General features: G+C 35.5%; 1 protein-coding gene across 2 annotated transcripts in view; it reads right to left on the bottom strand.

Moving 5' to 3' along the window:
• Positions 1-1,106: 1,106 nt before the first annotated feature.
• dpr21 (defective proboscis extension response 21) overlaps positions 1,107-25,690 on the bottom strand; it is a 113,599-nt gene continuing 89,015 nt past the window's right edge. The window contains exons 4-5 of one of the 2 annotated variants that reach the window (XM_081747502.1): positions 16,552-16,720; positions 1,107-1,594 (exon numbers count right to left, since the gene is read on the bottom strand). In XM_081747502.1, the coding sequence (XP_081603628.1) occupies positions 1,494-1,594; positions 16,552-16,720 (270 nt within the window). In that variant the 3' untranslated portion in view covers positions 1,107-1,493. The remainder of the gene's footprint in view (positions 1,595-16,551; positions 16,721-25,690) is intronic. The other variant, XM_081747508.1, reaches the window with a different exon arrangement.

Below are 25,690 nucleotides of genomic sequence, written 5' to 3'. Positions count from 1 at the left end.
GTCGCAATTTTAGGAGACCACTTGCATCCTATGGTCCGGATGTTGTTCCCGGACAATGACGCCATCTTCCAGGATGATAATGCACCCATTCACACAGCTGGCGTTGTTGCAGCGTGGTTTGAGGAACATCGGGATGAAGTTCAACCCCTCCCCTGGCCCGCCCAATCCCCAGATCTCAACATAATTGAACATCTGTGGTCCGTCTTGTTAACACGACTCCGGCGACGATATCCACCTCCATCGTCTCTCACATAACTGGCCGATGCCCTGCACGAGGAATGGTGTAAAATTCCACTTGCTACTATTCACGACCTCTATGCCTCCATCCCACGTCGCATGAAGGCTGTTCTGAAGGCGAAAGGTGTCCCGACACCATATTAATCTGGTAAGTTGCAATTTCGTTCAAGTGTTTCCATTTTTCTGATCATCATATATATATATATATATATATATATATATATATATATATTTATATATGATTGATGACACATGTTTCGTAGGCTGACCCACTTCTTTATGAGAACTTAGTGTCATAACTGTAGTTTAAGTATCTGACTAAACTACTGGGATAACGGAAAATTAAAAATAATAAACTTAAAAGAAAAATAAAACGTAGAGAGAGAGAGAGAGAAAGAGAGATGTAACGTTCTTATTTGTGGAATATTAAACAAATCATATTCAGAATAACTATAAAAACATGTATCAAAGATATTTATAGAGAGAGAGAGGAAAATAGAATTGCTTGCAGTTTCACTTAAATAATTATAAAATCAGTAAAACAAGATGAAGCTATACATTACCTGATGCTCTTTAGGTAACTACCAACGTCATCTAAATATTTTTCCAGCAGGACGGACTCATTTCAATGCTACGGTGAAGACGAGATTAGGTCCGAAATCAAGTATCCATCACATGACTTCACCTTGACTGTCTTTTATAAAATACTTTTGTTCACCAAACTCCAAGAGTAATTCTTCTTCAATTTTTTTTTTTTTAAATTTATATATCACACATGAAACACTCTATACTGCCACAAAGAGCATCACTTATTTGTCAAAACACTCAATTAAACGTATATTAGGCATTTTCCATCTTTTTTTTTTAAAAAAAACTCAAATACTGGAGAGCATTGGATAATTGAGTTGGCAATATTTACACACTTCTTAATATTCTTTTTTGTTTTAATTTAGTGGTCTTTTTTTTTGTAGAAGTTTGTCACTCACTCACAATAGGAAGAAAAAAGTTAAGAACATTTCTTTGATCCCATTTCTTTCTCTTTTATTTCATTAGAATTACCTTTGAACCGATAATTGTATAATTGTTCTTTTCTCTTTTTAAAAAAGTTCTTTTAGAAACGTGCCCTTTTCCCAATCCTTAAAAGCACAAAAAGTCTCTTACACAATGAGGCTTTTTCATCAAGTGCAGAGGCACATTCGGAAGTTTTTTTTCTCTTCTTTTTATTCACTTTACAAGTAATCATGTGACGTCAATACTCAGGAGCCAATCAAAGTGATGATTACGCTGAGAAGAAAGGCACTCACTGGGTACTCTAGTCTAAGCTGTCCGCCGTGTTGCATCGCTGCAGGATGCTCTCCTGAAACAAAGAAAATAACACTTAATTGTTGTTCGTTTTACAAAATTTACCATCCTTCCCAAATTAACATCCAAAATTAGGTTTTTTAAAATATTTTACTCAATAGGAATACGGTACAGGGCAATCGCGGATATACTTTTTTTTTAAAAAAAGTGGTGGAAAGATCTCCTGATTTCTGTTATAAGAACAAACAAGTTTCTGTCATAAAATCTTGCCTAATCTGAAACTTTTATGCGAAGAAGGTACTAGTCCATTCACCTAACACCAAGATGAAACGCACTACTAGCTGGTCTAGTGGCTAAAGCTCTCACCTTTGGTCAGGCTCGTAGCCAGCCCAAAAATTTAGGGGGGGCCCGGTAGAAGTTAGGGGGGGCCCGACCCAATCATATTATACTTAATCACCATATTATAGTTCATTTGCAAGCCTACCGTGAAACTTTTAGGGGCCAGCCAAAATTTAGGGGGGGGGCAGCCCCCCCTAGCCCCCCGTGGATACGGGCCTGCCTTTGGTACGTGAGGTCTTCGAGTATTGAAATTTGAACAGGAGCGCCAAATTTCAACCAACCAACATAAAAAAATCACAAACCTAGTGCAATAAAAAGTAAGCTGACACTTTTGGCTAGTTTTAATGTCTCCGTAAGCACAAAGCAACGAAACGTCAACCTGCAGCTTAATGGCGGATCGAAACCATATCAACTCTCACTGGGAATCGAAACAGACATAGATCTAATCCTGCACCGAAGGCACATACGCTATAATTGGTCTTGGTTTATACATTTTCGGAAACCTTATTTTGATATTTTTTTAAAAACTTCTTTTAAGAGAAGAATGTGTAGATTACTAGCCTCTTTGGGACAGGCACAAGTATATAGAATCGCTGCTGACGCCCCTATTAAACACAGTAACCTATTAATCAATCTTAATAGGATAGAATCAAAATCTCCGTGCTAAAGACTGGAAAGATAACAATTTTGCGACGCAATAAACTCATGTTGAATCTCAATACACTTTTATATCTGTTTCTTTTAAACTTCTGAACTAGAAGTCCTATTGAACTGTTATGTTCGTCCATCTGTGGACAAGTATCAGAACGAAAACGGTAAAAGATAGAAAGAAATAATTGTTTTCTAATACGTATTCAGGTTCCAAGAATAGGCGCCACGTTCGTATTTATTGCTCTGTTTCAACTGAAAGTGCTACAAAAATTCCATTTCCGGTTTTAACGTTAATTTCAGTAGAGCGAGAACGGTACAAGAGAGCAAGAAACTGTTTTTATTTCTGATATGAATTAATCTGTATGTATCACTCTACTAAGGAGGAAGTTGTTGAAATCCACTGGAACTTCCGGTTTCAATAATGTATTGGTAATCAAAGAGTAATTGCGGTGATAAGAAACGAGAAACTGTTTTTGATATGGATTTAATGTTTCAAGAGTAACTTCAACCCTGGCTCTAATAACTCTATTGAAACCAGAAATAGTAGAAAAGTGTTGCATCTTCCGGTTCCAAATATTGGTCTCCATAGAGTAGAAATTACAATAGACACAGGAAAAACCCATATCTATGGTATTAATTTAGAATTCCGAAGTAGGTCAAATCTTCGCTAATCAAGCGAATAAAATCAGAAGTTGTAGAAATATGTTGCTTCCGGTTTTAATACTATGTCCTTCTGGTTTTAATGTTTTCTTGCTGAAAGTGAAAGGTAAACTTTGAAATCTTTATTGAGAGACTTGGGTACTACGTTCACGTGGTTTAACTACTTCCACTAATTCTTGGTGAATTTAATGTCAAATTTTGTTAAGAGAACCAAAATCTGCAATAAAGAGTGAGGGTTCCCAAAAAGTATTCTAAATTTGATCTCCCATCCTCAAGTGTACAGAGGGGGGTGCTAATCTTAGGTTAAACTAATGTATTTTTTTTCTGAAGTATCTGAAAATGCAGTAAAAACTAAGGGCGGACGATAGACAAACAAGTAATTTTAATGTAAGTTTTTGTTTTTCATATAGACTTCAAATATACAAAAATCTGATGTAGTGCTATTTGAAAGAAATATATATAGAACTTTATGTTCGGATATAAACACTGTTAAACTGGTGGTATTAGAAACTATGCAAAAAAAAAAAAAAAAAGAAAATGTTCTCCTGGCAATATTTTCATAATATAATATTTCATCGGTTTCTGTATATTTGTTTAAAAGTTACAAGGGAGTATCAAGGTAAATGATAGTATTGGAAGCTAAATTAATGGTAATGTCGAAGATAGTCATCTTGTAGGAGGCCTCGACAGAAGGAAAAAAAAATCTGGTAGACATAGGTCCGAGAATGTCTCATTCCAAAGTAATAAGCTTCCGAAAACGACGAAAAATAAACTTTAAAGCTTCACAGCTCGAGAACATATGCGACCTATCGTAATCGGGTGAAAGAATTACGCAGGAACTAGTAGACGCCCTACCTAAATATCCATGTTTAAGTATCCTTCGACACTATACATTACATAGAGGACGTTTCAGCACGAGGAGACATTTTTAAGTTATTACTAAATAAGTATAAACGACAAGATTCATGTAGAATTTAAAAGGAAAAATTATTTAATTTCTCCGTTAGTAATCGAAAATGACTACTATCATCTTTACCTTTCATATTATTGTCAAGAATTATGTAACTACACAAAACATAGATTTTATTCAAAGTAAAGTTTTTGATAATAAAGTAAAACCAAATTTCGATTTTAAAATATAATTTGGTAATATATGAAGGCTTTATTTAAGACATTAAAAGGTTGAAATGAATTGAAAAAGTGTTTTGGTTCAATTAATGTAGAATCGAACGCAGGTTTCTTGTTTCACTTCAGTTGTTTTATTAGTTAGGTTCTTGAGCAACAATTTTTTTCCCTAACTTTGTTGTATGTCTTTACGAGGAAATGTAAACTATTTCAATAACAACAATAAATATTTCATCTTCTCTTAATAGGTTGGTGGGTATGAAGTGTCTGTCTTGACGACTGGTACAAAACTCACCTCAGCAAACAATACAACATAGGATACCTAAAGTCACGAACTCAGTACAGTTCAGCAAATAGATTAGAATACCTAGTCCGAAGGTAGTGTGTTGTTAAACAGTGTCGTACAAAAGTGCACCATGACGAACACATAAATCAAAGTGATTTTATTAGGAACTAAAACTTAGGACATTCTGCACAGCAAGCTGCTAAAATCATTAAAGATGCTGTTGGTGTGTTAAATTTCATTCAGGTGACATAGCATTTCACAATGGGCCCATGGGTACTAAATATTATTATATTCGATTTAGCTCCTCAGGAACATCTTTGCAAGCAGACTCTCGGAAAAGTTTGTACCACCGCAGCCGAGTTAGGCATAGATCATACCACTGTCGTTGTGTGGCTCCTCGTAATAGGAAACGTGAAAAAGTTTGACTCATGTTTGCCAAATGACTCATGTTAACAGCGATCAACAAGAAGATAGTTAAGTTTTACGTCTCATGATTACGCCGGCTAGACTAAAGGAGACGGTGATGATGAGAAATGAATGAAATAGTGGAATGGAGAAAATGGGAGGGAACGGGAGAATCCCGAGAAAACCCACCTACATGGTGTTTGTCCACCAGAATGCTCACTTGGCCCGAACTTGGATTGAACCAAGGACCCCATGCACCAAAGGTGAACGCTCTACCATTGAGTCACCGCGGTCCCCAGCGACAAACAAAAATCGCCATCTGGAGGTGTGCAATTCTCTGAGTGTACCTGGTAAGGAATAACCGGAATTCGTTCTTGCATCGGATTGTCATCTCAGATGAGAAAGGGGTTTATGGTCAAGATATATGGTCAAGATAATAGCTGGATTGTAATCAACATCGAAGAAGGTTCACGAAATTACTCACAGAATTTGTTGTTCCACAGAATGTGTTGTTGCTGGTATGTTGGGCTATGATGGAAGTGATCCATCATATCCTTCTCAGATGACATAAAATATCAATGCAGATCGTTATAAGTGTTGAGTTCCATCAAATGTACCGTAAACGTGTCTCCCAGCATACAGCAATTCCGTTAACCTAACGCAAGGGTTGTTTTGCAAACACCAAAAACTACTTAAGGCTTTTCAAACATATTTCTTCTGTGCAAATGTACAAAAAAAAAAATAATTTTGTTCTCAGAAAAAAAGGAGCACTGCTGGAATTCTTTCTTGTAATTCAGTAGTGCAACAGTCGGCAAATCAGATATCTGGCTTCGATTTTCAGCCAGTTGAATGATAAGATATTTACTTTTCTCACATATTTATACTTTCTAATGGTCAACTACAAATGCTGTCGCAGAGGTGAGGCAGATTTTCCTTGGCTTGGCAACACTGCCTATGGTCTCAGCACTAGTCTCGTCGTGAAGGATGACTAACTCTGTATTCATAGCAAGTTGTCACATGTTTCTAAACCACATTAGTGAGCAGCTTTGTTGAGTTACATGGAACATGTTTCGTTTACCTCTCCAGACTTTTGTGTATAAGATTACTTTTCGCGATGAATATTCAAGATGAACAGCAACGTACCATAAAAGTTTGTTGGCGTTTAGGAAGAAAATGCTGCAGAAACATTATTCAATGTTTCAACAGGCATACGCCGATCAAGACAGACTGAGTAGAGCCACAGTGAACCGAAGGCACAAATTGTTCGAAGATGGCGCGAATCAGGCGCTTTACTTCCGAATCCTGTATAGTCCATGATTAACAAGACACTAGTAAACACTAGTGATGATAGACATATGTCTGTGAAAGCGCTAAGTGCACATTGGGGATTTTCGAAGGACACCATCCACCGGATTTTGGGTGATTATTTGAAAATGAAGATGGATTGCTTGAATAGCATTTTGGGTGATTGCATAGGTGCCACATTTTCTTACAGCAGAACAGGGCAGCAGCGTGTGGATGTTTACAGCCAATGGAAGAGGCGTATGGAAGATGATCCTCACATTCTGGATCGAATCATTACTGCACATGAAAAATAAATCCATGACTTTGAACCGCTTACAAAACAAGAAAGCAGCACATGGAAGTCGCCATTGTTACCACTGTACAATTCTTTGACCTCATTACAATAGGTCTCATAGTTCTCGAGCTATGAAGCTTTAAAGTTTATTTTTTGTCGTTTTCGGCATCTTATTACTTTAGAACGAGGATTTTCCATCCTGTGTTTACCAGTGTTTTTTCTTCTCACGAGACTTCCTACAAGACTCCTATCGCTGACATTACCATTAATTTAGCATCCGGTAACATCATTTATCTTGGTACGCTATTGTAACTCTTAAAAAAATATACAGAAAATGCTGAAATTTGGTACGATGCAAATATTGCCAGGGAGATATTTTTACTGCATACACTCCGATACCATCAGGTTAACAGTGTTGTCACCCCAACAGAAAGTTATATGTTTTAGTTTCAAATATCAGTGCATCATATTTTTATGTATTTGAAATCTACATGACAATCAAAAACTTACATTATCACAGTTACCATTCAGTGTTGCGAACCGAGAACGCTATAATATCACAATCATTCAAATTTTCGTGATGTCTACAGCAGTAATAACGCGAGTAATAGTGAGGGACCCAATAGAGATCTAAAGTGCCTTTGATCTAGGTAATTATTATCTTCATGCTATGACGGGTTTTGAATGATTGGGAATAAAGTTACAAGGGATTGAAAATCTATTTTTCGAAATCCTTCATTTTGAAGAAATGTTTAGATAAGTATCTCATCCAATTTCATAAATGATTTTCAATACATGTAAAGGACATAATGACATTTACACCAATTTGGCTTCTCGAATCGTTCTGCAGATTCCGGTAAACACTGGTAAATTTGGCGATACTGCTTAAAATTATGTAATTTTCAGAATGTGTAATTACACCTTGCAAAAAGTGATGTTGTAATGTTGTACAAGCAGAGTAAAGAAAAAATGTTGTGTAAAACTTTCTACAAACACACCATTTTAGCTAATACTTTAAATTTTACCATTTTGTCATATCTATAAAAGATTCGAGATATCAAATTGCACTATTCCAAATTGCACTATTGCGAATCAAATTGCGAAGATTCGGAGTGCACTAGTGTTGAGGATACCAGGATTGAAATTAGAGATAGCATTAAAATTTCAATAAAAGAAAAATTGGGACACGAGGAAATACGTAGGAACAAACCATGGTTCGACCAGGAATGCATAAAACTAGCAGAGAAGAGAAAACAGGCAAAATTACGCTGGCTACAAAATCGGAATGAAATAACTACACAAAATTTCGCAGATATCAGGTGGGAAACTTCCAAAACTTTTAGAACAAAGAAACGCGATTTTCTGAAAGCTAAAATTAAAAAACTTGAAGATAATAGTAAAACTAAAAACATCCGGGACATGTATAAGGGAATCAACGAATTTAAGAAAGGCCATCAACCTCGTGCTTATATATTAAAGAAATCTGACGGTACAGTTCTCACTAACACGGATAGCATCTTAAATAGATGGAAAGATTTCTTTGACGATTTGCTTAACACGGAACCAAAAACTAGTGTGCGTGGAGAAAAGGAGATACATACCGCAGAACCGTATATTCCAGAACCCAACGGAATAGAAGTAGAAACCGCTACAAAGAAATTAAAGAAACACAAATCTCCGGGTGTAGATGAAATTCCTGCTGAGTCAATTTTAGCTGGAGGCGAAAGATTGTGGAACAAGGTACACAAACTCATTCTCCTTATCTGGAAAAAGGAAGAATTGCCACAAGATTGGAAAGAATCAATCATTGTTCCAATTCACAAGATAGGTGACAAAACTGACTAATAATTATCGAGGCATTTCTCTTCTGTCAACATCCTATAAAATCTTTTCAAATATTCTATTAGCAAGATTAACCCCATACGCAGATGAAATTATTGGAGATTATCAGTGCGGGTTTAGACGAAATCGATCAACTATCGACCAAATATTTACCATTCGCCAAATACTCGAAAAAAGTGGGAATACAATACCCCGGTGCATCAACTATTTATTGATTTTAGAAAGGCGTACAACTCGGTTAGGAGAGAAACATTATACAATTTTCTTATAGAACTTGGAATACCGAGAAAGCTAATTAGATTAATTAAGATTTGTTTAAATGCATCCCAAAGTAAAGTCTGGGTAGGAAAATTTTTGTCCACGAGCTTTCACGTCGAAAATGGCCTGAAACAAGGAGATGCGTCGTCGCCATTATTATTTAACTTTGTTCTGGAATACGCTATAAAAAAAATCAAAGATAGCAACCAAGGCCTACAGTTGAACGGTATTCACCAGGTTATGGCATATGCTGATGCTGTAAATTTAATAAGGGATGATAGGAGAACAATAGAAAGAAATGCAGAGATCTTATTAAACGCCTGCAGGGACATGTGTTTAGAAGTAAATGCAGACAAAACTAAATACATGGAAGTGCGTCGGGACCGTAATACAGCAAATTATTAAATATTAAAATTATTAAAATATTAAATAATACTTTTGATAAAGGGATAGTTTCAAATATCTAGGATCAATATTAACAGAGGAAAATCATATCCACGAAGAAATTAAATATCGACTAAAAGCAGGGAATTCGTGTTACTATTCGGTTCAAAATCTCTTGTCGTCGCCATTCTGTCGAGGAATTTAAAGCTTAAAATATACAAAACGATAATCATGCCTGTTGTTTTGAATGGCTGCGAAACATGGACACTTACTCTGAGGGAAGAACATAGACTGAAAGTATTTGAGAACAAGATCCTGAGACGAATATTCGGACCCAAGAGGAACGGGAATGGGGAATGGCGGAAACCTCATAACGAGGAACTACATAAGTATACGGTGTACCCAACATTGTTAGGGTCGTCAAGTCTAGGAGGCTTAGGTGGGCGGGGCATGTAGCTAGAATGGAAGAAAGTAGAAACGCTTTCAAAGTCTTGACTGGAAGACCAATCGGAAAACGACCATTAGGAAGACCTAGGCGCAGATGGGAGGACAATATTAAGATGGATCTCGAAGAGATTGGAATACAAAGTAAAAACTGGATGCAGTTAGCTAAGGATAGAAGTCAGTGGAGATCTTCTGTGAACACGGCATTGAACCTCCGGGTTCCATAGGCCATAGAGTTAGTTAGTTAGTTAGATATCAAATTGCTGTAAACTATATTGTAATCTTTACGTGTATTAAAAACTATTTACAAGGGAAAGTCCGTAAATAAGTTTTCTTCTGGTTTTCCCCAAGAAAGCAAAGAGCAATGGGGCGAACAAGATAGTGGTTGCATGCGCAACACACCCAAACACAAGTGGGTATCGTTCGCCCGCTATCCTGCAGATGGCGCTATCACAACGTCTGCACAAAACGGAGAGGAGTCTCTTAGCTGAACCTGGTATGTATGGAGAGAAGTCGCGTTTTGACGTCGTGATCAAAGAAGGAAGTGCGAACGGTTATCCGCCATAAAGGTCACGTGTCATATCGGGAGCAGACCGCCTCGTGGAAGTCTATGGGCCTGATGTGATGTCGAAACAAATTGTGCGCAGATGATGTCGCCAGTTCAGCGAGGGACGGCAGCAACTGCTGTTCACACCGATACCTGGAAGGACGTGCAAGACCACTACAGACGAAAATGTCAGGATGGTGGAAGACTCCCGGCTGGCGCTCTGGAACCAATGCTGAAGACACAGAAGCTGTTCGGTGCTTCTTCCGTATGGAGAGCCCTGAATTTTTCCTGGAAGGATTTTTGAAGACCGGTATGACAAATGTTTCAATGTACATGGTACTTATGTGGAAAAATAAATGTACGTCTGATCATTAATGTCACATGCTAATTTTGGTCTTGCATCCTCACCTCTCCATAATCGTCTGGGAAAAATTATTTGGGACTTTTTTTGTCGCCAAATTAATTAGGTGTGTACTTCCTTATATACTTTTTCGAAATAGAGCCCTTGAAAATGAACAATTTTTCAATTCCCTGTGTTTTAATTTCTACTTGTTCGAAACTACGTCATATAATGGGTCATGAACTACACCACACTAAGGTACTTTGTATGTGCATTACCCCGTCCATCTCACTCGGGGTTACTACTGGTATAGGACCGTCCCAAATTTAGTAGGTTTTCTATGTTTGTAATACTGTTGCGTCCTTAGTTTGCAACACTGAACAAAAAATGTGATATGTAAGTTTCTGTTTTATATGTCGGTTTAAAATATGTAATAATTTGACTTAGTCCTATTAAAGAAACCGATTTTATGTTGGGTTGGTAACATTGAAAGAGAGCGAGAAAGAGAGAGAGGATGGAAAAGTATCAAACGTGGAATTTCACTTTAATTTTCCATTCAACATTGGCAATCCTGCGTGTAGATGATGTAAGTAGAGAAGAGTATCCTTTCGTGTTCAACAGTTGGCGCCAGTTTGTTTGTGGTGTATGAAGGAAAGTGATAGGTTCTTTGATTTTTCATCACTTCAGTTTTATTGTGTAGTTAACTAACAGTAGCTAAATTGTAGTTGTTTAAAAGAGATACAGTACCATAAGTCCTGTATAATGATACGATTCGTAAACTTATTTTTACATCATAATTGCATGTTGAGAATAAAAAGTATGGTTGCTCTTCCTAAAGTGGAAGACTAGTATTCCACTTCGAACGTAATCTCTCGTGATTATTTCATGTTGGAATCAATAGCTACTAACATACGGTAAACACTTCATATTATTTTATTACGAATACAGTGTTCCGGGAAAGTTACCAAATCTTTCCTGTATAAGAAACAATTGTGCAACTCGAAGTTTATTAGAATATTGAATGCGACAAGAAAAGACATTAATCGGGTGAAAACATTTGACGTTCCGTCTTGTAGTGGTCTTACTACATCAACATGTAAAATACTGACTTCAAAGACAAAAATAATTATTCTGATGAATATCGCGACTGAGTAATTAATTTCATATATGATAGCGGTGATTCGATTTCATTACCACCGAATATGAGAGAACTAATTGAAGAATTACGATGTGTATTGTCTATTCTCTTATGGCCTCCGTAATGAGATACGCAAAGAGAAAAGTGGGCACAATGTGTTACGTGCGAAGACTGGAGTCACGTTGACTGTTCAGAAGTTGAGAATGACTTGTACATTTGTGTATCTTGTGCTTGCTAGTGTGAATATTATCAGCGGTTATGTGCTAATTCGATAGCCATCGAGTGAAAACAAATCTAAAATTTCTTCTTGTAATAGTCTTTTCTACATAAAAGAAAGAAAGCTGGTGGCTACATAAAAGAAGGATTGTGTTGAGTCTTTTGACACGAATGTTTTAATTAGTTTAGTGGTGAAACAATTGATTCATTTAATTACCACCAGATATACAAGAACCAACTGGAGATCTGCTTTTCCATTGTGTGATAGCGTTGTTAATGAAGATTGTTCTAGCAGAGCAGTGGATACAAAGGATTTTGTGCAACAGTTAGAATCACGTTGAAAGTTCAGGTGTTGAGAAAGGGAGTATTCATTTATGATTTTTGTTATTCATACTTCAAAGATTTAATGTATCAAATACATGATCAACAAATTTCACATTAGATACATATTTTTAAGACTCACAATTTCGCACGATTTTACAGAAATCAATCATGTTAACGAAAGGTGTATATATATATATATATATATATATATATATATATATATATATATATATATATATAGTCAGCATCCCAAAAGTAACTTTCATCTTCCTTCTCCTTATCTGCCTATTGAAACCGGAAACTGGCAAATCTATTACTTCTGCTTAGAATATTAGATATCTATATCTATGCTTTGGAAGCCTACCGTAGTCTCAGAATGTGTAGCGTAACGTACTTATTTTCTTTAAAGGTATTCATTCCAACATTAACGGATGATCATTTTACTGATTCTATTTTTAGTTTCTTCAGTACTATGTACGTTAATACCTGAAGACGTATCAAATATCGAATATCTACTGTTACCAAGTAATAAGATAAAAACAATACTATCATATCCGGATTTAGGGGGGATGCGCCGGTGCATGTGCCCCCCCCTCTTCGTTGTAAATATGCACTATCTAAAATGAGAAGCTATCAGTGGAAATAGCAACACTTTCCGAAACTTTCTGCCGCCATGCTTCCGTTTGAGCTTAAAAGAAAAAGAAGTTTTGCAAAAGCAATAGTTTAAGTCGATTTTCTATAGGTTGAGGAAAAAAGATTCACCAAGCAAAGAAATATAACATTAATCAAGTAAGGAAGAAAACAGAAGCCACAAAGAGAGATCAGTTTCTCCTGCATATCACTTGTGACCTTCTTTAGAATACTCCCCCCCCCCTCCGTTCTATGTATCAGCATTGTCAGGTGTAAAGAATATTGTCACATATCACTTTGAAGAGTTTCAATGAGACTGGTTATTTCGGTAGTTAAGGTGCACCCTATCAGAAAATCCTGAATCCCTGACCTTGAATACTATGTATATACACCTAATGTTTCGCTACCTTTACGATTTTAGAGATAAATATATTTTCTACAGAGAAAGCTCTTTTACATATAAATATCTTTTAAGAGTTAAATATCAACGTAATATAAATACAGTCAGGATAACATCCATTCTTGAGAAGACAGTAAGCTGAGGTAAATAAAGCAGAGAAGACGGAAACATCAGATCAATATCTGTATAAAAACACTATTCTGGATTTCTAAGTGATGGTTTATGTATTACAAACTGCTGTTTCTTTAGAGAAATATGTCAATGCGAAGCTAAACTCATAAACTTTATATCTGAAAGAAACAAAACTAATACTTAAATAAGAGGATAAAGCCATTATGTTATACCTAATTTAAAAAGTGGAAAGCGATAGAAACATGAAGTCAAATGAAAACAAATATGTGTTTCTCACTTAAAATGGCGATGAGATAAATAAAAACGTGTTTAATTCGACAGAAAATGACTTATAAATGAATTGCTTCTAATTTCGTTACGAGATAGCATTAAATTAATTCTTTATAACTAACGAAAGAGGATCGCCCTTTATATATACACAAGCTTTCGTCTTGAATTACCTCTAACTGCCAAGACTTCATTAAAACATGAAACAATATTTCCTTTCTTATAGGATGGGCGGCGAAGAAGAAATGGAAGAAAAAAGTTTATAATCACAGGTTTGAGAAGGAATCACACCTTAATTTCTGTGAAATTATGCGGCTTTTCGTATCTCCAAGGCCAATATCTTTTACGAGCTTTGTCTCCCACTTTTTTATTATTTTATTTCGAAAGCGAAGAGAGAGAATTTTATGCCAAAGTTAATGGGAAATCTCTGCATGTAATATGCACTAGCTTACGAACGAGTTTACCCTAGTCGGTTCTTCATCATAAACCCAGTGTTTGTTGACGACTTGTTTTAGTTGAATCCATAACAGAACCCGGGAATCATCAAACAACGTCTTCAAAATCTTGAGTGGTCCCCTCTCCGCCTTTTTCCTTCTAGAGCCCTTTTCACTTACCCAACATACCCCTGACCGAGCCACCGTAAAATATGTTGTAAAAGTCAAAGACAGCTATTTGTGTTGCTGAAAAACGAGAATAGAGCTTGAAAATTTTATTTCTGATTTTTTTCTTCTTTTCAGGCAAATAATTTTATTTATTTCCTCTATAGTGTCTATAGAAGATTGCACGCTCAAAAAAGGAAAGAATCGTGAGTTAGACAAGGTGCGCAAATAAAATCAAATGGAATGTTGATATTAATTCAAATTTTCTAATGTTTGAAACAGATGTACAAATGGTTTTGAACTAGTTTCAACAACGTTTAACGTTATTGGTGCGTAGAAAACTCATCTGGATTTTACTTCTTGTTTTCATTACAACTTCCAGTATATTTTGTTCAAACATTTGACTTGTGTTGTCTATACACCTAGACCAATCTACCTTAACAATTTTATTTCCTGGGTACAATTGTTCGGTGGTATGCTTTCAACTATGGTGTGAGTAATCCTGGGTTTGAACCCAAGTGGTAAACAGGCATAATGGTAGTAGTTTTCTAGCATTTCTCCCGCTTCTTTCCACTTTATCATTTTTAGCAATCCTTCCGTAATCATTCCTGGACGTACATTACGAGACGTAAGAGTGAGGTAATAAACTAAGGAACACAAAAGTCATTAATTCTAGTGTCCTTGCAAGTGTAATATTGGTTACAATGTGCGAGGCTTTGCCATCAGTTACGTTCCGTACTTGAAAATGCAGTGATTGGTGTAGAATAGCTAAAAGGTACTAGAACAATTTAATATTGTGATCATTTCCAATATGGACAGATCTCCAAACTGTGGTATAAACAACCCTATGAAATGGTCCATTCCAGATAAAATGAAAATTAATTTGTTTAAAATTTAGAAAGTTAAATAAATTCCTTTTTAAGTTAAGAACTTCGGTTACGATTTTTGTACGCGCAAAAAAGAAAGCATATGTATCACTATAATGCCAGTAGTTTGTTATATTTGAATTTCGTCTCCCGATCTATGCAATCTACAAATCAATGAAATCAGGATTGAGATCAAGTAGTTTTTCTGCTTCTTCATCTTGTTTTTCTTTAACTATGCATTATTCCAGGGTAAACAGAAGTACGCATGAAATGAGTCACTCTACATCTAGCTTATTTGTTCTTTTAACAGCAAACAAAATTATTGTTGATTCAATTATAAGTAAACATCATCATACGTATTCTATTATTAGCAGGTCACTTGCTGCAACTGAGAAGCTTCCATGCTCCGCAGTCTATAACCTCTTCGTCTTCACGTACGATTTCCTTGTTTTGATACCGCCCATTAATTGTTGTCTCTTTCGCCTCTCTATCTCTTTCCTGACACTATAGGGCTACTCTCTAGCATGTTCTTCATGATACAATTCCGTCTTACCCAATGTCTCGACCAGTTTCTCTTTCTCTTCTTAGTACTATCTAAAATTATTCTTTTCTCGCCCACCAAATTCTAACACCCTCTCATTCATTTTCAGCTAGACCCAGATAATTCTTTCTATTCTTCACCACATCTACATTTCGATATCTTCCAGTCGTAATAATAACTTCATGTCTCCCAGATTGTTCTCCGTTAGAAAAATATCAAAAGTTTTGCTTATAAAGTTGCTTCTTATTGAATAACTAACTCAGTTTTGTGTAATAAAGTTTATTTCATCAACTTGTATTCAAGGACATTTCAATGCCATCCCCACTGCTCAGTTTAGTTGCTAACGTAAGCACCTTTCGTGCACATGGTTCCGCGGTCAATTCTTGGTAGGAGAGCATGGAACCTATTAGAGTGGTTAAGATTTCACCTTAAACAGTAGGTCATTGTGCCATATAGCCTCGGTGCTGGAACGGAACGTTAAGCTTCAATAAACTAATAACAAGCAAGAATATTTCAAGAAAATTGAAATACAAGTAAGTTCTGACAGTTTCTTTCGTCAGCTGGCTCAGCTTTCTCTATAGCACTAAAGGAGAATTAACTAAATATATAGGTACTAAAATCATTGTTTTTCTTCATCTGTTTGAAAGAAAACTAATTTTTTAAATATTCATCAACAAATTTTGAACCAAAGTCTAACATTTACTTCATCAATATTTATGTTACTAAAATTATCCAAAATATCATAGATAGAAATATTCTTAAACAATAATTTTCCTCAAATGTTAGCTACTGGAAGTAATTTTTTTGTCTGTATTCAAAATATTCATACAATTATCAATGTCATATATATAGAGAGAGCTTTGCTTTAATACCTTTCAATAATCATCGGATTTCCTCTATTTAAATAAAGCTACCATAGTAACCGTTTAGTGTATTAAAATCTACAAAACCGAATCAATCAGACGCAGAGTCAAAGTTTTTTTTTGTTTTTTTTTTTTTTTTGAGGTGAAAATAAATGAATAAATAAAATACTACTCACCATTGAGCACATGGACCGTAAGCGTTTTGGGGTTTGCGTTGGAAGGACTGCAGGTATATTTCCCGGAGTCTGTGTCCCTGGCGCGTTGAATCAGTAAATAACTAGTGGTTATATCACCTTTCTCAGTAATTACACTAACTCCACCCCTTGGGGAGTCGTAGTTGATTTCCTAGGGAAGAGAAACAGAATATTTAAAAAATAAAATCACTTTAAAAATCAATAAACACTGCTGTGGTGATTATATAGATGCAACAAATCGTTACCTCTCATTATAAAAGTGCTATTGAAAATGGTTCAATCTAACACGTAATGAGAATGTTATCTTTTTCAATAATCACAAATAGCGCTCAACATTTCTGACTAGTAGAATTAAAAAGTTCCAGTAGAGGCGGTCAGAGAATTTTAGAGAGGGAAAAATTCAACAAAATATTTTTCTCTCCAAAATATACAGGGTGGATGATAAGCCTCTTTAAAGTATTATTATTATTATTATTATTATTATTATTATTATTATTATTAATATTATTATTATTATTATTATTATTATTATTATTATTATTATTATTATTATTATTATTATTATTATTATTATTATTATTATTATTATTATTAAGTATTCTGCCTTTCATCAACTCCTGGGACTAATGAGGGTATTTTTTCTTAATTTTCGGTTTGGACCTGGAAATGTTTCTTCCATTTTTCTTGATTTCCAGCTTCCTTTTCAAACTCCCGATATTTTCTTCTCTTTTTCAAATCATCGATCTCCTTGCTCTTCTCCTTCCTATTCCTCGCTTTTCTTTCAACTTTACTTCAATGGAGGTATGAAAGAGACAGTTTCTTTGCAAGATGTGTCTAATCCAATTGGCCTTTCTACGAAGGATGGTGTGTAGAAACGTCCTCTTCTCTCCTATCCGTTTTTAAAATATCTTCATTTGTTACGCTCTCTGTCCATTTTATCTTCTACATCTTTCTCCCATTGCACACATATTTCTTCTCTAACTTCCGTAATGTCCATGTCTCTGAACCATAAAGTCCAATACTCAATATATCAAGTCTACTTGATCAATTTCTTCCTTAATTCAATATTAAGGCTGTTAGTTAAGAGTAACCATTTCTTGTTGAATGCTTCTTTAGCTATGGCAATCCTTGACCTGATTTCTTTGGTGCGGTACGCGTCTTCCATCAAAATACTTCCCAGATATTTGAAATGATCGACCCCTTCCAGTTGTCTTTGTTCTACTCTGACCCGTAAGGGCGCATTTGCACGCGATATTCTCATGGGTTTCGATTTTTCGATGTCAATTTGCATTCTATATAGTTTCCCAGTGGCAACTATTTTGTCAATCATTTTCTTCGGTTGTAGCTATAACAATTATACGTGTTGAGTTTCGTATTGTTATTGTTATTATTATTAATGTTAATGCTACTGTTATTATTAGTGTTGATCTTATTGTTTTGTTTCCGTTGTTTTGTTTTTGTTTCCGTTTACAACGGTATTGGGCAGTTTTGTCAACTGGGGAAAAGATGCTGGATCTAAAGGATTTGACTCCCAGTATTTCTCCGATTGGCGACGTTTTTGGTGAATTTTAAATGACGATTTACTGACTTACTTACAAACCCAGAGGCTTTCGTGGTGTGAACTTTTCCTTCTGTAATCAAGTTCGATAGTTCAAGTCTTATAGTTCGAAGTAGTTTGTTTCTTTTTCCCCTCTCTTTCTCTCTCTCTTTTGTGTTTGTTATAATCAGGAGAAGCAAGAGGAGTTCTGCAAGAATAGAACGTGACAACCCTTTCACAATCTCAGTTTGTTTCTTTCATACTCCTTGCTCTCCAATGAAATACAATTCAAACATTCAATGTCTATTTGTCTCTAGAGTTTCCGTTAAGAGGCAATAAAGTAATACAGCATTAACCCTTTGCGTATCAGTGACATCCAGATGGATGTCATAAAATACTCAGTATCAAAATACCAGTGATATCCGTTGGTATGTCATAAAAACGTATCTTTTATTATGGGTCGTATTAAACATGGGGATAATTAATTTTTTTAGTGGATGCAAGATACGAGTTAGTTCTACTCTTTCTCCTTAGGTGACAACACCTTACTGACAGAAAACATATAAAAACAATTGTCTCAGTAGATGGTAGGCTTAAGGGAGCATTCACTTACGACATACATGTGTTTATATTGACGATAAACAATGGGCAAGTTCGAGATCGTATTTCGATTTTAGACCAAAAAAAAAAAAAAAAAAAATGGAAATAAACTTTGTCTTTGATCTCCGGTTAGTTTTACCAACATTTAGCAGCATAAAATCCCTTCAGAACTTCAAAATTTCCCTTTTTCAGTCCAAACGTTCCACAATACAAATAATTATTTTTATCAGTAATGTGAATGCTCTCGTTGCGCGTGCATAATAACTATGTCCTGTATAACGGTCTAGACAGTCTTATAACAGTAAATGAAACCCTGGTATTACAGCACACACATAGGAAAATGACACCTGGAACAATGAGTTAACGATAGCGAGCCGATTTGCTGTAGAATTGTGAGTTAAAGTCATGTTGGTATTTGCATGATAATATACTAATGAAAATGTAAAGCTCTGCTTATATTGATGAAGTCTCTTCCATACTTCCTCCGGCCCTCAGCAAAACCTAAGATGATGCTACTGGTTCAAAATACGAACAAAAGTACAGAAACCAAGGAAAGTGATTCCTAAATTAAGATTTGTTACGCCTTGTAGACAAAGAAAAAAATGATTAGACCATATTATTATCTGTACACAGTAGTATACTTTTACCTTATTGAAAACAAATCATGTCTGAATGTTTAAAGTAGTGTATATGGACAAGGCCATATTATTCGATATTTCACGAATAATTTCTACGATTTTTTTTTGCCCTAAAATGGAATATTTTCATCTCTTATTTAATGACTTTTACAGGGATAACAAAGAGGTAGAACGCGGGGATTCCGTTACCCCACTTTCGAAGAAATGTGTATGGCGTCTCTCCACTTCCTAAAACAATTACAATGGTCAAAGATAGGTAAGGGGGACAGTGTGATGCCGTTCGTCCCCCTACCTTTTCAGATCCACTTTTAGCCATGGAGTTTTGTGACATCGGTTTGGAAATTCTGGTACTGGGGAAAGGACCATCAGGAGAGTAACGCTATGGTTATATAAGAGCATGAACAATAACATAGCAATAATATTAATATTGATAAATATTAAACAAGAACAGTAATGTGTAATACTTTAGTATTTAAAGGGACTTTTCTGTCACCTGGCAAGTATATCACCTGTATAGTTTCCTGTTGGCATTTATGAGCAATCTTTTATTCAATCGCACTCTCTTTTCGCTGTAACTTCATATACCAACATGCTGTGACGAGACAGATTTTCTCCGGAAGGGAAAGAGACGTCTATCTACTTTGTTCAGAGGATCTATACCTATCTGTTTCAGTTAGGTTTGAAGAAGAACTCAAGGCATATTGTTATGTTATTTATTTGTAGAAAGTTAGGAAAAGGAGGATACAAGATTTAAGTCTATTTCGTTATTACTTGACAAAGTGGAGCTTAATATTTTTAACATTATATCGTGACTTACTGTGATTGGCCTAAAAATATCTCCCTGATTAAATACTTACATTATTTCTAAAATTTTAGTAACATAGAAATGAACAAATAATTGGAAAGCTCACCTAGTTTTTTTTTTTTTTTTTTTTTGTTTCAGATTACGTTGTTATGGTGTTTGAAGAATCCAGGGAAGTACAGTATTTTGAAAAGAGCTTTCAGACAGATTACAGTATGTAATTATTTGTTATTAAAAGTTCAAAGTTTCAGTTCATAAAGATCCAATAAAGAAAGCATGGTTAATTTTCCTCAAAAACAAAGTCCGTCGGTATTAAAATAAAATAAAATAACTGTTGTGTAGATAGTATTAGAGTGCTTTGCTCAAAGTAAACAAGAAATCAACTCGTCATCTCTGCATCAGTAAGCGTCCAAAATTGCAAGAATACTCTGCACAACGGTTAATATATTCAACAAAACAATGTGTTACCATAAAGTTGATACATGGAAACAGTTGTTGGTCATAACAGGAAACAGTTAGAACACTACCTCGATACGCCTCACCTTAGAACCACACTCATAAAAATCCGTTCTCCGGACAGTGGTAAATTGTACAAATATACGGAATCCTCCTGCTTACTACAGAAATCAGTACGATGCATACGTTATCCATATGCTACATAGGCACTGCCCTTCGATGTTACATCATGCCGTTGCAGGATGTCTGATATCTAACAGAGTTCCTTATATTACTCAACATACGTATATGCATGTAACCTTCGTCAGCTATATGTTATATACGTCCATTTGTATGTGAGATCCTGACTGCCTATATTGTTTCATAGGAAAATACGTACAGATGGAACACTTCTACAGGAAGTATTATAAAACATGCGTTTTCAGTTATACGTTTGCTGTACCTCAAGTCCAAAAGCTACAGAATTTACAAATGTAACATACAATTTTACGTACGGCACATACATTTTTCTTAGTGTACCCATCTTCACATGAGGTTTACCAATGATCTCAAGAATCTTCGGTGACTTTTGTAATAATTTACCATAATTTTCACTACTTTAATTCAGAAGTTTTAGAACGGATAAATATTCGTAATCAGGTAGCGGGTTTATGGACTTGCTAAAGCTTTATGGACTTTATTTCTAAACCTTTTCTGCTTTAGAAGTTACTACAAATTATATGGTATAATACTTTATTTAACCATAAAGTTCAAGATGAGTAGAACATTTTATTTACTACGTGTGACATACTGATTACTGAATTGAATATTGAGTTGTAGTTATTAAACCTGCAGAAACTGACTCAATTAGACCAAGAAGGATCAATGATACATTATCTTCGGGAGGTGGGTAACAACCTTGTGTGAGTTGGTTTGGATTCTGTGGGGATGAATCTTCAGACTTCTAAGTCTAAGGATTTAATCTAGTTGACCACAATACATCAAACTAATAAGAGAATACTAGACCAATAATTCTTAAGAACATCAAAAATCTCAAGATGAAAATGGCCTTTATGCCAATAAGTGTCCATGTATGAGAAAGCAGATATTTATATAATGTATATTTATCATAAATATAAGCATTATTCATAATCTTAAATGTTTTGCGAATCTAATGATTTAGCTTAAAATAATGCAATATTGTTTTTCAAGAAATATATTCCGTTAAATATACCAGTGATATTTGATCATACAATTTGTAGGAATAGAGTCACTTTGGTAATAGTATACTTTGTCATCGTATAGGAATACATTCTTATTTTCTCATGACTTATTAGGGCGACTTGTTATTAGTAAATAAGCACATTAAAATACACTGAGAAAAATACGTATGTGGCGTACGTAAAAACGTAGGTTAGATGTGTAAATCATGTAGTACAACAAACGTATAACTGAAAAAGTATATTTTATACGTACTTTCTGTATAAGTGTTCCGAATAAACGTACTTTCCGTAAGAACGAAAGAATTCTATTTGGTCTAGGAATTAATTCGTGCGGGTGGACAAGAGATGGCGCAACGAACGGAGCGTCCCACAGTTCCGTGTATCCACACATGTTTTGCAAACCCCTGTCATCGCGTATCGTTCGTAGTATAGGGCAGTGGATTAAAGCGTCAACAACACCAGTTTGTAGTTAAGTGAACATGGCGCAATTTGTGCCTGATAAAGTGTTTTTGCGGGGTGTCCTGCTGCATTACTTTAACATGCAGAAAAGTGCGACTGAAAGTCATCGTATTTTGGTGGAAGTGTATGGTGACCATGCTCTAGCTGAGCGAACGTGTCAGAAGTGGTTTGCACGGTTTAGAAGTGGTGATTTCGGCTTGGCAGACCAAGAGCGAGCTGGACAGCCAAACAAATTTCAAGACGAAGAATTGACAGCATTGCTCGAGCAGGATTCGTGTCAAACGCAGGAACAACTTGCAGCAGCATTAGGCGTTGATCAAACAACAGTCTCCAAACGCTTGAAAGCCATGGGAATGATTCAATAGATGTCACATTGGGTTCCACATGAATTGAAAGACAGAGACGTTGAAAAACGAAAAACCATTTGCGAATTGCTGCTTCAACGACAGAGCAGAAAGGGGTTTCTGCATCGAATTATTACGGGTGATGAGAAGTGGATCCATTACGAGAACCCTAAACGAAAAAAGGCCTGGGTGAAACCAGGTGAACCAGGTCCATCACGACCAAAACGAGATATTCACTGTGCAAAGGTTATGCTGTGCATATGGTGGGATATGAAAGGTGTGGTGTACTATGAGCTGCTGCAACCGGGTGAAACTATGAATGGAGAACGTTATCGACGACAATTAATGCGTTTGAAGCAAGCTCTGGCCAGAACACGACCAGAATGGGAGAACAGACATGATAAACTTATTGTTCAACATGATAACGCTCGCCCACATGTCGCAAAACCGGTCAAAACCTATTTAGAAAATGTCGGATGGGAAGTTTTACCCCACCCGCCGTATTCACCAGACGTTGCTCCTTCGGACTACTACTTGTTCGATTGCATGAACAACGATTTGATTGGACAGCGGTTTACTTCTTCAGAAGAAGTCGAAACATGGGTCTCTGACTGGATCGCTTCCAAGGATGAGGATTTCTTTCGCCAAGGAATCCGTACATTGCCTGACAGATGGGCGAAAGTGGTGGCTAGCGATGGACAATATTTTTCTTAAGGTATTTATGTATTTTGTGTTTGTACTACAGCTTCAATGTGTGCGTACCAACCGCACGAATTAATTCCTAGACCAAATATAAAGGTAGTCGGGATCTCACATACAGATAGACGTATGAATCATATAGCTGACGTATGTAATATACGCCGTAATATACGGAACACTGTTAGATGTCAGACATCCTGCAGGGGCATGGTGTAACATCTATGGACAGTGCGTATGTAGGATATGGATAACGTATGCTCTTTACTGATTTCTGTAATAAACATAAGAATTCCACATATTAATATACAATATTAATTGTATAATAATATTGTACAATATTATATATATATATATTGTACAATATACCGCTATCCGGATAACGGATTTTTCTCAATGTAACTATATACTAAAATGGTAGATGGAGTAATGTGTTTAAATAGCAGCACTACCTGTTTTTGGCACTGGTTGAGGAATATGTAAATTGGAAACACAGTAGAGCAGTTTGAGTTGTGAGATTTCAGAGTATTTTGACACACTTTTAAATTTTAAACTTTTATTTATCCTTTAGAATCCACATTAAAACAAAAACAATATGAGGTATCTTGCCTACAGTTACCTAGAAGTATGCAAAGCCAATCGTGTGCGTTTAGAAAAAAGAGAAACAAACACGCAAAATTTAAGCGTTACATATAAGATATGTAAGCACACATACCTAAACATAATATCAACTTTATTTTATTTTTGGACTTCCTACACTTTCAAGCGATAAAATTGTCATAAGTCACGTCTAGATTTGATTCTTATTTCTTATGTAGTATATGGACATGTTTGTAAATAAATTGCTTTTCTTGAAATTTGTCTAATAAATCTTCAGTTCAGTGTATCGAAACAACTTAAATCAAAATTTATATATAATTCCTAGCAACATAAATAAGTACGTTTCTGTTAACTCTTCTTACAGAGAACGTAAGAAAATACATTTTTTAAAGCTTACAATTTTTGTTGCACAAAAAGATGAAATTCTTTTCTTGACGATATTTTCATTCATTATCATTCCGTAAACGCATGCCATCTTATCCGATCTCTCTCTCTCTCTCTCTCTCTCTCTCTCTCTCTCTCTCTCTCTCTCTCTTTCTTTCTTTTTTCTTTCTTTCTTTAAAGAGAAGTATTAAGTACCCAAATAAAAATCGTTTACACTTTACTTATCCACTAATTGGCAAAGAGGACACTCTGAGGAATTTTGAAGACACCTTCTGTAGATGCGAAATGAAACAAACTTGTTAAATGCAAAAAGGTATATAAAATTCCAATTCCCTAGCACATGTCCATTCCATTATATATTCACATGGTGTCGTGAGGACAATTAGCACATGTGAGAAAAAGAGGCAGTAAATTCCGCTCTACAAGGAAGCAATACAGGCGAGGAAAGTCGATGTACTGATCAAATATTACTCTTAAGGCATGATTGTCAGAAGCTAGCTGTTAGTCTCTGACCCAAAGATTTTTTTTATGCAGGAGTTCCTAGTTTATTTATTTTGTTTACAGAAAAAGTTATATTGAATAGTGTAATAATCTACTGATAACACAAAAATGTATCTATAATTTAAGAAATGCTTACAAGCAATATTTTATTCTCGTTATCATAGGTTTCAAATACGACCGAATTCCATATGAACATATTTCATGCAGCAACATACGTACTGGCTCCCTAGATTTGTAGTTAACAAACCTTTGTAAAAGAGACCATTCGATAGGGCGAGGAGAATATGAAAGAGTAAATAGTGATTAACAATTGTCTTGAATGCTTGCTTATTTTCAGTTAGATGGAATAAGTTAATGTATTTCGTTGATTGAGAACAAACAAAGGAGATACTTAAATGAAAATTTGCACTGTTTGTTCGGACGAGAAAAACTGTGTACAAAATAAGAATGATAGAGAAAGTTATATGTGTTTGAAGATGCATTGATTAATGAGAAACTTACTCCACTCTACATCAAATATGAGAGGATACAGTAAATGCATCATGCTAGATAAAAATTTGGTAGCTAAAAGAAATACAAGAGTCACGGTATTTTGAAAAAAAAAGAACATTCGGTGCAGTCCTATGAGCGTTGTCACTCATTAACACAAATACAGGAATATGCAGACATACATATATAAGTATGCATGTTGTACGTACCTACATGGAGAGTACAGAGTTGTTCAAACAATTCTTCGAAAACAACACCGCATACAAACTGACAGCAGCTGAGAGCAGAATGAGTATGTATACACTGTATGTGCCTGTTGACTGAAAAGTTAACTCTTGCAGTCATTAAAGCGAACATGATATGAATTCAAGAGAAATATCTCCATCCGAGCGCATATACTGTTCTGTAGATAG

Source organism: Thermobia domestica, chromosome 2 (assembly GCF_964235325.1).
Source record: "Thermobia domestica chromosome 2, izTheDome1.hap1.1, whole genome shotgun sequence".
Lineage (NCBI taxonomy): Eukaryota > Metazoa > Arthropoda > Insecta > Zygentoma > Lepismatidae > Thermobia > Thermobia domestica.
This window is presented reverse-complemented; position numbering and strand designations above follow the sequence as displayed.